We start from the raw sequence: 15,744 nt of genomic DNA, 5'->3' as shown, positions 1-15,744 counted from the left end.
CAGATTGCATCACACTTTTTTTTATTTTTTATATAAGAATCATCCTAGGTGAGGTTGTGCAGGGTCTGTGTCGAGGCTTCATCTCCTCTTCAGGGAGGTCAGCTTAAGAGAAACTATTCTTCATAATAAACCAAGGCAGTGAGTCCCTGTCAGTCAGACTGAAAGGTGTGCTTCACAGCACAGAGATAAGAGAGCTTTTTACTGCTCTCTCGCCTGCAGTTCCTTCAATGTCTCTACCTCACTAACCTAACATAGCAGGCGTAAAAGAAACACCTGAGCAACATTTCTCTTTCTGGTCCTGACGAGAGAAAAAAAAAACTGTCTGGGGGAGGTTCTCTTCTGCACTGTTGAACCAATCCACAAAATGTGGAGGAGTCAAGATGGAGTGTCGCCTTGTTAACGTCCAAGACGCAGTACATTACATTTATCATCAATGGCGCACACAGATTTTTCACCTTTTCAACTCTGGGATTCAATCTGGCAACCTTTTGGTTACTGGCCCAACGCTCTAACCATTTGACCACCTTGCCCGGCAAACAAAGTGGAAGCGGAAGTCGTGTCACAGGCGCTCTTTTCCATTTCCCCTGAAAACCGGATGCATTCCCGACCCACAGAGGGTGCTGCCTCACTGTCCCCAGGTAGGTGTGCTTTCGTTCACATATTTCACTAACTGCATTGCCACTCTGTCCGTTGCACCCATATTAGCCACGGGGAAAAGTAGGCCTCTGATTAAACCTATAAATGGGCATTCATTTCCTTCACTGCCAATCATCTTCTCCAAACCAATGGGTCGTTTTCCTCTGCTCTCTACACCAAAACCTTCACTGGCACAACTCAGTCAGTGACTGAAATCCCATATTGATCCCATTCACTGTCACCTTTCCTACCAGTCAGTCCTCTTCCTCTTTGCCGGTGATATTCCGTCTGTGTGTGAGCGTGTGTGTGTCGGCGTGTGTGTGTCTGCGTGTGTGTGCACGCTCATGCACACGTGTGTATGTTTTGGAATAGGAGCATGTAGGAGGGGCAGGTTGGGTGCTGTAATTCTAGAACACAGGCAGCCTGCTATAGGTCGATGTGAAGATGTTGATGTCCTCGGTGTGGGAGGCTCTGTGCAGGGAGGGTTCTGAGGCACTACGGTTGATCTTAGGCAGGGAGTGCTGGAGCAGCTCAATGGATGACAGGATCTGGAAGAGAGGGAGAGAAAGCGAGGAAGATTAGAAGCACTCCTAGCAAACGTGGAGGCATTTGGTACAGTGCCATCAACCCACTTCAGCCATTTTAGAAATGTCCTAAATAAAGATGGAGAGATAATGTAAAAAGAAAAGCAATTAGCAAGACTCCGGTGTACCTGGGGAAACAGAGGCCTCTCGTCTTTGATTTTCTTGATGCAGTCAGCCACCAGCCTCTTCATGGCTTTGGGGCAGCTCTTATAAAGCTTACTGAGGTCTGGAGACAGGTACCCCCGACCCACCATGAAGATGATCTGACAGGGGAGACAGATGAATGGTCACAGTGTTATTGCTTTCTGTGGAAGTCACAGTGAGTCACTAATATTGTAATACCTGCTGTGACAAGAATGTGGTGACCAGGTGATATTGAAGCAGCTCCATACAAGTCTGTCTGCCAGTTTGAACCACTGGTTGTGACATTACTACACTGAGGACAGGTGAGTCATCAGATAATGTGAGCCAATCCTGACACCTTGACTATATATAGAGATAGAGAGATAGCGAGAGAGAGAGAGCGAGAGAGCGATAGAGAGAATTAGAGTTGGATAAATGTAGATAAACGTGAACTTTTTTTGCAAGGACTTATACAGAATACCAACCTCAACATTAAAACCATCAATCCAAATAAAAAATTCCATACCTAAAACCTTGATTGGACAAAATTACCTGAATGGACTACTACTACCACCAAGGACTATCAAGAAAAAACTTCTAACAAACCGAAACCTGCACAAGAAAGTACAGCGGAACCTGGAAATACCATCCAACACAGAACTGAGTGAGTAATATTCAGTCTGAAGCTACTTCTGAAGCCAAAAAGTAAAAGATAATAATCTCTAGGTAATTTTGTATTATAAAGCTAAGTAAATAAGCATACTAAGCTACCAAGCTGCTAGGACAGAACAGACCTGGCGGCACCTTCAATTAGCACTGAAGTGTGAAGTCAGATGTGTGAAAACTCTTGAGCCCAACAATGGCAGGAGAGTTTCACAGCCCCCCCACCCCAACCAAATGCAGAGGCCTTTGAAGCCCCAGTGGCTTATCCCTGTCCAGAAGTCATTACAATACAGTACCCCTTGGATATAAAAAATAACACTGCAAGGAATAAGTACAAAAAAAAGCTCCTCAAGGACAATCCAGAGACACTATTTGCTGATTGCTGCAAAGAGGGGAACTTAAGCAACTTATTTTTTTACACAGACCATCCCCTGGCACAGTGCTATAAGAGCACACTACCCCTATGTCAGGAGAGAGGATATTGGCCCAGGATGGAAACTCAGAATACTAGACATTGAGGAAATTGAAACAACCTCTCAACGTGTACAAGTCCGGGACAGTAATGGTGCAGGGCATCCTCATGCACCCAGGTAGGACGCCAGGTGGCACCCCTAGAGGGGGTGTACTGTCACACTCTGATCTGTTTCATCTGTCTTTGTGCTTGTCTCCAACCCCCTCCAGGTGTCGCCCATCTTCCCCTGTGTATTTATACCTGTGTTCTCCGTTTGTATGTTGCCAGTTCGTTTTGTTTGTGAAACCTACCAGCGTTTGTTCCCCTGCTCCTGTCTGTTTCTTGCTCTTGTTTCCTAGTCCTTCCCGGTTTTGACCTGCTGCCTGCTCTGACCCTGAGCCTGCCTGCCGTTCTATACCTTGCCCCACCTCACTGGATTATTGACCCCTGCCTGCCTAAGACTTCCTGCCGTTCTGGACCCTTTGCACCCTCTCTGGATTACTGACCTCTGCCTGTCTTTGACCTGTCGTTTGCCTGCCCCTGTATTAGAAATAAACGTTTGTTTCTTCGACACTGTCTGCATCTGGGTCATACCTGAAACGTGATAAATGTATACCTGGCCCACCACTCCACCCTGGATTTGAACAGCCTTTACGAACAGGTCAACCTCTAAAAGGCAGCAATCCCAACTTTTGCCAGGACCCTGAAGGACGTCACCTTTAAACGTAGCCCCAGCACATCACACAGGAGCAACAGAGCACCGGACACCCCGCCCTGACCAGCGAGACACCTTCCCAGACCTGGAGGACCTATACCCCTTCTGCCCACCGCATGCCCCCCGACCCTGTGGCTAGGACCTGACAGCAAGATAGATGCCCAGGCCATGAGCAGAGCAACAGATCCAACCCCCACTATTACACCCGCAGAAGCCCCATCCTGCGACCTAAGAGGTATGTATCAGATCAAATTGTATTTGTCACATGCGCCGAATACAACAGGTTTAGACCTTTCAGTGAAATGCTTACTTACAAGCCCATAACCAACAATGCGTTATGAAATTAAGAAAAAAAAAGTGTTAATTTAAAAAATTGAGAAGTAAAAAATGTAAAATAAAAGTTACAAATAATTAAACAGCAGCATTAAAATAACAATTGCGAGGCTATATACAGGAAGTACCAGTACAGAGTCAATGAGCAAGGGCACTGGTTATTTGAGGTAATATGTACATGTAGGTAGAGGTAAAGTGACTATGCATAGATAAAACAGAGAGTAGTAGCTGCTTAAAAGAGGGGTCTGGGTAGCCATTTGATTAGATGTTCAGGAGTCTTATGGCTTGAGGGTAGAGGCTATTAAGAAGCCTGTTGGACCTAGACTTGGCGCTCCGGTACCGCTTGCCGTGTGGTAGCAGAGAGAATAGTCTATGACTAGGGTGGCTGGAGTCTTTGATAATTTTTAGGGCCTTTCTCTGACACCGCCTGGTATAGAGGTCCTGGATGGCAGGAAGCTTGGCTCCAGTGATGTACTGGGCCGTACGCACTACCATGTGTAGTGCCTTGCGGTCGGAGGCCGAGCAGTTGCCAAACCAGGCAGTGATGCAACCAGTCAGGATGCTCTCGATGGCGCAGCTGTAGAAACTAATGAGGATCTGAGGACCCATGCCAAATCTTTTTAGTCTCCTGAGGGGAAATAGGCTTTGTTGTGCCCTCTTCACAACTGTCTTTGTGTTTGAACCATGACAGTTTGTTTGTGATGTGGACACCAAGGAACTTGAAACTCTCAACCTGCTCCACTGCAGCCCCGTCGATGAGAATGGAGGCGTGCTTGGTCCTCCTTTTCCTGTAGTCCACAATCATCTCCTTTGTCTTGATCACATTGAGGGAGAGGTTGTTGTCCTGGCACAACGCGGCCAGGTCTCTAACTTCCTCCCTATAGGCTGTCTCATCGTTGTTGGTGATCAGGCCTACCACTGTTGTGTCATCGGCAAACTTGATGGTGTTGGAGTCGTGCCTGGTTATGTAGTCATGAGTGAACAGGGAGTACAGGAAGGGACTGAGCATGCACCCCTGAGCCCCCCCGTGTTGAGGATCAGCGTGGCGAATGTGTTGTTACCTACCCTTACCACCTGGGGGGGGTGGGTGTTTAGTCCCAGGGTCCTTAGCTTAGTGATGAGCTTTGAGGGCACTATGGTGTTGAACGCAGAGCTGAAGTCAATGAATAGCATTCTCACATAGGTGTTCCTTTATTCCAGGTGGGAAAGGGCAGTGTTGAGTGCAATAGAAATTGGATCATCTGTGGATCTGTTGATGCGGTATGAAAATTGGAGTGGGTCTAGGGTTTCTGGGATAATGGTGTTGATGTGAGCCATATCCAGCCTTTCAAAGCACTACATGGCTACAGACATGATTTCTATGGGTTGGTAGTCATTTAGGCCAGTTACCTTAGTGTTCTTGGGCACAGGGACTATGGTGGTTTGCTTGAAACATGTTGGTATTACAGACTCAGTCAGGGACAGGTTGAAAATGTCAGTGAAGACACTTGCCAGTTGGTCAGCGCATGCTTGGAGTACACGTCCTGGTAATCCATCTGGCCCTGCGGCCTTGTGAATGGTGACCTGTTTAAAGATCTTACATCGGCTACAGAGAGCGTGATCACGCAGTTGTCCGGAACAGCTGATGCTCTAATGCCCGCGTCAGTGTTACTTGCGTGGAAGCGAGCATAGAAGTAATTCAGCTCGTCTGGTAGGCTCGTGTCACTGGGCAGCTTGCGGTTGTGCTTCCCTTTGTAGTCTGTAATGGTTTACAAGCCCTGCCACATCCGACGAGTGTCGGAGCCGGTGTAGTACTATTCAATCTTAGTCATCTTAGGGCATAGCGGGATTTCTTAGAAGCTTCCGGGTTATAGTCCCGCTCCTTGAAAGTGTCAGATCTACCCCTTAGCTCAGTGCGGATGTTGGCTGTAATCCATGGCTTCTGGTTGGGGTATGACGTACGGTCACTGTGGGGACGACGTCATCGATGCACTTATTGATGAAGCAAGTGACTGATGTGCTGTACTCCTCAATGCCATCGGAAGAATCCCGGAACATATTCCAGTCCGTGCTAGTAAAACAGTCCTGTAGCTTAGCATCTGCTTCATTGGACTACTTCCTGCTTCAGTTTTTGCTTATAAGCAGAAATCAGGAGGATATAATTATGGTCAGATTTGCCAAATGGAGGGTGAGGGAGTGCTTTGTACGTGTCTCTGTGTGTGGAGTAAAGGTGGTTTAGAGTTTTTTCCCTCTGGTTGCACATTTAACATGCTGGTAGAAATGAGGTAAAACGGATTTGAGTTTCCCTGCATTAAAGTCCCCGGCCACTAGGAGCGCCTCCTCTGGATGAGCGTTTTCCTGTTTGCTTATGGCCATGTACAGCTCATTGAGTGGGGTCTTAGTGCCAGCATTGGTTTGTGGTGGTATATAGACAGCTATGAAAAATACAGATGAAAACCCTCTTGGTAAATAGTGTCATCTACAGTTTATCATGAGATACTCTACCTCAGGCAAGCAAAAACTTGAGACCTTAGATTTCGTGCACCAGCTGTTGTTTACAAATATACATAGACCATCACCCTTTTTCTTACCAGAGGCTGCTGTTCTATCCTGCCAAAAAAGCTTAAAACCTGCCAGCTGTATGTTATTTATGTCATCGTTCAGCCACAACTCTGAAACGTAAGATGCTCAACATGCTCTGCTCTGCTCCCACCTACTGTGATGGTCCGGGCTTAAACCACACAAAAACAACACAAGACACTATGGAACACAAAGCTTTTACTATCTCATCCTGGAATATACAAGGTCTGAGGTCATCTGCCTTTTGCCTAAAGAGCAGAAACACAGACTTCATAAAAAAAAAATGGAAATACAGACATTGTCATCCTACAAGAAACATGGTATAAAGGAGACGGACCCACAGGTTTCCCTCTAGGCTACAGAGAGCTGGTAGTCCCATCCACCAAACTACCAGGTGTGAAACAGGAAAGAAAATAAGAAGGTTTGTTAATTTGGTATAGAGCAGACCTAACCCACTCTATTAAATTAGTCAAAACAGGAACATTTTACATCTGGCTAGAAATGAATAAGGAAATTCTCTCAACAGAGAAAAATGTCCTCATGTGTGCTACCTATATCTCCCTAATAGAATCCCCATACTTTAACTATGACAGTTTCTTCATCATATAAGGGGAGATCAACAATTTCCAGGCTCAGGGACATGTCGCGACCTAAATGCCAGAACTGGACAAGAACCCAACACACTCAGCACATGGGGGGACAAACACCTACCTGGAGATGACAGCATTCTCTCCCCTGTATGCCTCCTATGACACAACTATGACAACATAACCAACAAAGACGGGTCACAACTCCTGCAGCTCTGTCGGACGCTGGGTATGTACAAAGTCAATGGTAGGCTTCGAGGGGACTCCTATTGTAGGTACACCTATAGCTCATCTCGTGACCTGGGCCCTGACAGTAAATCTCAGTAAGACAAATATAATGGTGTTCCAAAAAAGGTTCAGTTGCCAGGACCACAAATACAAATTCCATCTAGACACCATTGCCCCAGAGCACACAAAAAACAATACATACCTCTGCCTAAACATCAGCGCAGGTAAATTCCACAAAGATGTGAACGATCTGAGAGACAAGGCAAGAAGGGCCTTTATGCCATCAAAAGGAACATAAAATTCAACATACCAATTAGGATCTGGCAAAAGATACTTTCAGTTATAGAACCCTTTGCCCTTTATGGTTGTGAGGTCTGGGGTCCGCTCACCAACCAAGAATTCACAAAATGGGACAAACACCAAATTGAGACTCTGCACGCAGAATTCTGCAAAGATATCCTCCGTGTACAATATGAAACACCAAATAATTCATGCAGAGCAGAATTAGGCCGATACCCACGAATTATCAAAATCCAGAAAAGAGCCATTAAATTCTACAACCACCTAAAAGGAAGCGATTTCCAAACCTTCCATAACAAAGCCATCACCTACAGAGAGATGAACCTGGAGAAGAGTCCCCTAAGCAAGCTGGTACTGGGGCTCTGTTCACAAACACAAACAGACCACACAGAGCACCAGGACAGCAACACAATTAGACCCAACCAAATCATGAGAAAACAAAAATATAATTACTTGACACATTGGAAAGGATTTACAAAAAAACAGCAAACTAGAATGCTATTTGGCCCTAAACAGAGAGTACAGTGGCATAATAGCTGACCACTGTGACTGACCCAAACTTAAGGAAAGCTTTGACTATGTACAGACTCAGTGAGTATAGCCTTGCTATTGAGAAAGGCAGCCGAAGGCAGACCTGGCTCTCAAGAGAAGACAGGCTATGTGCACACTGTCCACAAAATGTGGTGGAAACTGAGCTGCACTTCCTAACCTCCTGCCAAATGTATGACCATATTAGTGACATATTTCCCTCAGATTACACAGATCCACAAAGAATTCGAAAACAAAACCAATTTTGATAAACTCCAATATCTATTGGGTGAAATACCACAGTGTGCCATCACAGCAGCAAGATTTGTGACCTGTTGCCACAAGAAAATGGCAACCAGTGAAGAACAAACACCATTGTGAATACAACCTAGTGTGCGCTGGGAGTCAGGAAGCAAGTTCAGGGAGTGAATCATTTAATAAATAAAAGAAAACATAGTACAAAACAAGAAACACGAACAACACACAGACATGAAACTGAAACAGAAACAATTACGCCTGGGGAAGGAACTAAAGGGAGTGACATACAGTGGGGAGAACAAGTATTTGATACACTGACAATTTTGCAGGTTTTCCTACTTACAAAGCATGTAGAGGTCTGTAATTTTTATCATAGGTACACTTCAACTGTGAGAGAAGGAATCTAAAAGAAAAATCCAGAAAATCACATTGTATGATTTTTAAMTAATTAATTTGCATTTTATTGCATGACATAAGTATTTGATACATCAGAAAAGCAGAACTGAATATTTGGTACAGAAACCTTAGTTTGCAATTACAGAGATAATACGTTTCCTGTAGTTCTTGACCAGGTTTTGCACACACTGCAGCAGGGATTTTGGCCCACTCCTCCATACAGACCTTTCTCCAGATCCTTCAGGTTTCGGGGCTGTCGCTGGGCAATACGGACTTTCGGCTCCCTCCAAAGATTTTCTATTGGGTTCAGGTCTGGAGACTGGCTAGGCCACTCCAGGGACCTTGAGATGCTTCTTACGGAGCCACTCCTTAGTTGCCCTGGCTGTGTGTTTCGGGTCGTTGTCAGCTGGAAGACCCAGCCACGACCATCTTCAATGCTCTTACTGAGGAGGGAGGATTGTTGGTCAAGATCTCGCGATACATGGCCCCATCCATCCTCCCTTCAATACGGTGCAGTCGTCCTGTCCCCTTTGCAGAAAAGCATCCCCAAAGAATGATGTTTCCACCTCCATGCTTCACGTTGGGATGGTGTTCTTGGGGTTGTACTCATCCTTCTATTCTCCAAACACGGCGAGTGGAGTTTAGAGCAAAAAGCTCTATTTTTGTCTCATCAGACCACATGACCTTCTCCCATCTCCTCCTCTGGATCATCCAGATGTCATTGGCAACTTTCAGACGGGCCTGGACATGCGCTGGCTTGAGCAGGGGGACCTTGCGTGCGCTGCCGGATTTTAATCCATGACGGCGTAGTGTGTTACTAATGGGTTTCTTTTGAGACTGTGGTCCGCAGCTCTCTTCAGGTCATTGACAGTCCTGCGGTGTAGTTCTGGGCTGATCCCTCACATTCCTCATTGATCATTGATGCCCCACGGGTGAGATCTGCATGGAGCCCCAGACCGAGGGTGATTGACCGTCATCTTGAACTTCTTCCATTTTCTAATAATTGTGCCAACAGTTGTTGCCTTCTCACCAAGCTGCTTGGCTATTGTCCTGTAGCCCATCCCAGCCTTGTACAGGTCTACAATTTATCCCTGATGTCCTTACACAGCTCTCTGGTCTTGGCCATTGTGGAGAGGTTTGGAGTCTGTTTGATTGAGTGTGTGGGACAGGTGTCTTTTATACAGAGTAACGAGTTCAAACAGGTGCAGTTAATACAGGTAATGAGTGGGAAACAGGAGGGCTTCTTAAAAGAAAAACTAACAGGTCTGTGAGAGCCGGAATTCTTACTGGTGGTAGTGATCAAATACTTATGTCATGCAATAAAATGCAAATTAATTACTTAAAAATCATACAATGTGATTTTCTGGATTTTTGTTTTAGATTCCGTCTCTCCAGTTGAAGTGTACCTATGATAAAAATGACAGACCTTACATGCTTTGTAAGTGAAGCGTGCAAAATGGCAGTGTATCAAATACTTGTTCTCCCCACTGGTATATAGGGAAGGTAATCAGGGAAGAGATGGAGTCAAGTGAGTCTAATGACACGCTGAGGCGCATAACGATGGTGACAGGTGTGCACCATAACGAAGCAGCCTGGTGACTAGAGGCCGGAGAGGGAGCATAGACGCCGACCGCAAGACGCCGACCAAAAATGACAATCCCGGGGATCAGGAGCGGACACTCTGCTGAGGCGCGGGAAACCTGTCAGTCCGGCTGAGGCGTAGGGCCTGATGAGCCGGCTGAGACCTCCCCGGTTACCTCGGTCGAGGCACAGGAACATGTTCACCCAACTGAGACATGGGAGCCAGTCGATGCCCGCCGAGGCATGGGACCAGTCGATCCCGCCGAGGCATGGGAGCCAGTCGATCCCGCCGAGGCATGGGAGCCTGTCGATCCCGCCGAGGCATGGGAGCCTGTCGATCCCGCCGAGGCATGGGAGGCCGTCGATCCCGCCGAGGCATGGGAGCCTGTCGATCCGCCGAGGCATGGGAGCCTGTCGATCCCGCCGAAGGCAGGGAGCCAGTCGATCCCGCCGAGGCATGGGAGCCAGTCGAGCCCGCCGAGGCATGGGAGCCAGTCGAGCCCGCCGAGGCATGGGAGCCTGTCGATCACGCCGAGGCATGGGAGCCAGTCGATCCCGCCGAGGCATGGGAGTCTGTCGATCCCGCTGAGGTATGGAAACCCGTCGAGCCAGCTTAGGCAGGGGAATCCTTCGAACCCGCCGAGGCATGGGAATCCGACAAAGTCCTCCCGGTAGCTCCGGTTCTGACACCCGGACCCGACATCACCTCCAACACGAAAACAAAAAAAACTCCCCGATGCTTCCCTTTGGTGAGACGTTATTCTGTAACGTGTGCGCTGGGAGTCAGGAAGCAAGTTCAGCGAGTGAATCATTTAATAAATACATGAAAACATAATAAGAAACACGGACAACGCACAGACATGAAACAATAACGCCTGGGGAAGGAACCAAAGGGAGTGACATAAAGGGAAGGTAATCGGGGAAGTGATGGAATCCAGGGGAGTCTAATGACGCACTGATGCGCCATAACAAGCAGCCTGGTGACCTAGAGGACGGAGAGGGAGCACACGTGACACCTATATTTATGTTTATATAGACTGTACTGTACATATAGACTACTGTATATAGACATTATGACATTTGAAATATCTTTATTCTTTTGGGACTTTTGTGAGTGTAATGTTAACGGTACATTTTTTATTTTACTTTTGTTTTATCTATTTCACTTGCTTTGGCAATGTAAACATATGTTTCCCATGCCAATAAAGCCCCTTAAATTGAATTGAGAAAGAGAGAGAAGAGAGTACGTGGTCGCTGCACAAAAGGGAAGTAGAGACTGATGCACTTCCTCCTCCATTGCAAAAAATATCATCCAGCAAGAGTCATTCTTTGAAGAAATTACTCCATTTATTCTCAAATATATTATTATTAAGCCCAGAGGAAAAATGTTAAATACTCATGGGTGAAGGAGCAACGGCTCCTCTTGCAGCCAAATATGTATTTAGGACTCAGTGTCCTAAAGGCTACGGCAGGTAGCCTTTAGGACACTGAGTAACTAAATCTGTATCAATAAGCAGTAACACTAATAGCAGTAGTAGTGTTAGTAGGTAGAAATATTGGTAGTAGTAATGATACCTCGTAGTGGTAATGGTAACGGAGGGATAGTTGTGCTATTAGTCTAAATAACATTGGTGGTAGCATTCATTTTAGTAGCAATAATAATAGCTTGTTATTTTTCATGTTTAGCCTATTATTGTTCCCATTATTAATCCTATTTTGATCTTATTATCCACTGTTGTCACTCTATTGTTGTTATTTTATTTATTTTACAAGGAGTGTAGAAAACATTAGGAACACCTGCTCTTTCCATGACATAGACCGGCCAGGTGAAAGCTATGATCCCTTATTGATGTTAATTGTTAACTCCGCTTCAATCAAAGTAGGTTAAGGAGACAGGATAAAGAAGGATTTTTAGAACTTGAGACAATTGAGACATGGATTGTGTACAGTGCCTTCGGGAAAGTATTCAGACCCTTGACTTTTCCCCCCAAAAATTACGTTACAGCATTATTCTAAAATGTATTAAATAAATAAAAAATCCTCAATCTACACACAATACCCCATAATGACAAAGCGAAAATACGTTTTTAGAAATGTTTGCTAATTTATAAAGATTATTATTATATTTTTTTTTTAAATACCTTATTTACATTGGAATTCAGACCCTTTCCTATGGAGCTCAGGTGCATCCTGTTTCCATTGATCATCCTTGAGATGTTTCTAGAGTCCACCTGTGTCACACCCTGATTTGTTTCACCTGTCTTTGTGCTCGTCTCCACCCCCCTCCAGGTGTCACACAATCTTCCCCATTATCCCCAGTCTATTTATACCTGTGTCCTCTGTTTTCTCTGTTGCCAGTTCGTTTTGTGAATCTTACCAGCAATTTTGCCCTTGCTCCGGTTTGTTCTAGTTCTGTTTTCTAGTTTTTCCCGGTTTTGACAATTTCTGCCTGCCCCTGAGCCTGCCTGCTGTTCTGTACCTTGCCACACCACACTGGATTACTGACCCCTGTCTGCTCTGACCCTGAGACTGCCTGCCGTTCTGGACCTTTTGCACCCTTTCTGGATTACTGCCATCTGCCTGCCCTTGACCTGTCGTTTTGCCTGCCCCTGTACTAGTAATACACTTTTGTTACTTCGACACTGTCTGCATCTGGGTCTTACCTGAAACGTGATAATCTGTGGTAAATTCAAGTGAATGATTTGGAAATGCACACACCTGTCTAGATAAGGTCCAACAGTTGACAGTGCACGTCACAGCAAAAACCAAGCCATGAAGTCGAAGGAATTGTCCATAGAGCATTGAGAAAGGATTGTGTCAAGGCACAGATCTGGGGAAGGGTACCAAAACATTTCTGCAGCATTGAAGGTCCCCAAGAACAGTGGCCTCCATCATTCTTAAATGAAAGAAGTTTGGAACCACCAAGACTCTTCCTAGAGCAGGCTGCCCGGCCAAACTGAGCAATAGGAGGAGAAGGGAGGTGACCAAGAACCCGTTAAATTATATGTGATGTCTAAATCTGGCTTCTCTACAGCCTCTGCATGATGAATCAACGCTCAGGGTGAAGACAGACAGCCCATCTCAGTATGGAGCACAGTTCACAATGCATGTAGACCTACATTTTCTGAAGCATAGCCTATGCTACAGTAATATAAAGACTGAATGTGCATCTAATTTCCCCATCTCCATGTGGCTTTCGGGGGTCATCTTGTTTTTCAATTGTAAAGATGTATTTTTGTATTACAGCTGCTGTCATGGTTCCTCCTGGCACCAGGGTCCGGCAGAGACCGCCCTAGAGACTTTTATTGGACTCTGGTGTGTCTGATGTCATGATTGTGTCCCTGTTAAAAGAGGTGTGTTTTCTGTGGTCCTTTGCAGAAGCTTGAATTGTTTACCATGTGCATTTGTTTCCTGAGTGAGTTTGAGACGTTTTTTCAAGTGTACTGTGATCCTGTGGCTACCGCTTCTCAGTAAAGTATTACGTGTATCCTTAACCACTGATTCCTCATCTCTCTTCTCTGCACCTGGGTCCAACCTTGCTACATCACAGCAGGCTTCTGCCACAACATGGACCAAGCAGAGATCACCCAGATCCAGAATGTGAGCACCGTTAGGACAGCAGCAAGAACAGCTCCCCCAAATCTCCGGGACCCTTCAGGCACTTGCCGAGTCCCTCCAACCACGGCACGCCCCCAACCCAGGAGTAGCCAATACCCATGTCTCATAGCCCAGTGCTACAGACGTTGCCGTGGTTCCTCCAGGGAACCTTCACCTTCACCCAAGACCCCAGCCCCCGAGCGGTATGACGACCACCTGGGAGGATGCAAAGGGTTCCTCACTCAGTGTTCTCTGGTGTTCGAGCTACAGTCCTCCTTGTTCCACACTGATTGAGCCATGATCACCTACATCATCTCTCTACTCTCGGGCAAGGCCCTCGCGTGGGCAACGGCGGTGTGGGAACAGCAGCCACCCAGTCAGCGGACAGCAGCCACCCAGTCAGCGGACGAGAAGTGACCAGCCGACTGTTCAACCTCCACCAAGGGGCCAGACCAGTGGCTGACTTCACCATTACGCACTCTCGCTGCCGAGAGTGGGTGGAATACGGAGGCTCTGGTTACCGTTTCCCACCAGGGTCTGTCTAACTCCATCAAATATGAACTGGCCACTCGGGAACTGGGCGAAGACCTTGAGTCCCTAATAACGCTGGCAATCGGGATTGACAACGGCATCTGGGAACGGGTGAGACAGCGCCCTTTTGACACCACTCCAGCATTCCTGGTTTCCTGAGGACCCCGAGCCCAGCATGGAGGATCCAATGTAGCTGGGTCACAATCGTCTGAGCCAACAGGAGTGTGACAGGCACATGCACGAAGCCTGCTGCCTCCACGGAGGTGGTCTCGGCCATCTCCGTGCTACCTACCCAGAGCTGACAGGAAACGCCAGGGCTCACCAGAACAAGGGGAGACCCTGACGAGCTGTGCAGTTACCTCTCGGCTACCGAGTCACCGTCTGTTACTACCCTCAACCCTCCACTGGAACAACCGTCAACATCAGATTCAAGCGTTTGTGGACTCCGGGGTCACGGATCATTTAATTGAGCAAGACTTCGCCAGAGAGTTACAGATCCCCTGCGTGAAATGTCCCATCCCTCTGCAGATTCAAGCCCTCGATGGACTCCTACCCAGCGCCACACCTCCCGGGGTCGTCTGGACAATTACATCCGGGAGTTGCTGGAGGCAGGTTTCATTCACCCCTCTACATCTCCTGCTGGTGAAGGCTTCTTCTTCATGGGTAAGAAATATGGAGACCTGGATCCCTGCATTGATTAGAGGGCTGAACCAGATCACAATCATGAATCGTTAGCCCCTATCTCTGATGGGCACCTTGGACCAACTCCAATGTGGAGGACAATTCTTCTCCAAACTGGACCTCTGCAACGCTTACAATCTGGTGAGAATCAGGGAGGGAGATGAGCGGAAGACTGCCTTTAACGCCCTTCGGATTATCGAACTCACGGGCAGTCTTTCAAGCATTGGTCAATGAGGGATATGCTGAATCGGTTCGTCTTTGTTTACCTCGGAGAAGATCAAGATGTCGTCAAGACCCTTCCGGAACACATACTGCACAACCGTCAAGTCCTGAGATGCCTCCTGCAGAGTCAAAAATATGTCAAGATAGAGAAGTGTGAGTTCCACATATTCCAGGTTTCCTTCCTGGGTCACATTATCTCTGCAGCAGGCATCCAAATGGACCCCGAAAAGATTGAGACGGTCGCCGACTGGTCCCGTCCCACCTCACTCAAGCCGGTCCAGCGGTTCCTCAGGTTTGCCAATTTTTACAGGCGTTTTATACGCAACTTTGGTGTGGTGGCAGCGCCTCTCAGTCCTAACCCACAAGTCCCAGACCCATGTTTGCTGGACCCCTGAGGCTGACAGGGTATTCATGGAGCTCAAAGGACCCATCGTCATTCATCCTACTCTGACTCGTCCCTTTGTGGTGGAGGTGGATGCCTCGGATACCGGAGCAGGGGCGGTCCTTTCATAGCGGAACGAGGAGTAGATGGAACTGCCCCCATGCGCCTTTCTCTCCAAGCGTTTCTCGCCAGCGGAACGCAACTAAGATGTAGGCAACCGGGAGCTCTTGGCAGTTAAGTGGGGTCTTGAGGGGTGGAGACACTGGTTGGAGCGGGCACCTCATCCTTTCGTAATCTGGACGGACCATAAGAACTTGGTCTTCATTCAAGAAGGTTGAATGCTCGCCAGGCTAGGTGGGCTCTGTTTTTTAACAGGTTCGATTTCACAC

At 47.0% G+C, this 15,744-nt stretch overlaps 1 protein-coding gene across 5 annotated transcripts in view; it reads right to left on the bottom strand.

The window, feature by feature from the left end:
- Positions 1-434: 434 nt before the first annotated feature.
- Positions 435-15,744, bottom strand: part of raf1a (Raf-1 proto-oncogene, serine/threonine kinase a) — a 34,366-nt gene continuing 19,056 nt past the window's right edge. For all 5 annotated transcript variants that reach the window (XM_070444362.1, XM_023990668.2, XM_070444364.1 and 2 more), the window contains 2 exons: positions 1,349-1,483; positions 435-1,184 (listed from right to left, as the gene is read on the bottom strand). In XM_070444362.1, the coding sequence (XP_070300463.1) occupies positions 1,044-1,184; positions 1,349-1,483 (276 nt within the window). In that variant the 3' untranslated portion in view covers positions 435-1,043. The remainder of the gene's footprint in view (positions 1,185-1,348; positions 1,484-15,744) is intronic.

This window comes from Salvelinus sp. IW2-2015, linkage group LG7 (genome assembly GCF_002910315.2).
Source record: "Salvelinus sp. IW2-2015 linkage group LG7, ASM291031v2, whole genome shotgun sequence".
Classification (NCBI taxonomy): Eukaryota; Metazoa; Chordata; class Actinopteri; order Salmoniformes; family Salmonidae; genus Salvelinus; species Salvelinus sp. IW2-2015.
The sequence above is the reverse complement of the archived record's forward strand: the minus strand, read 5'-3'. Positions and strand labels throughout refer to the sequence as shown.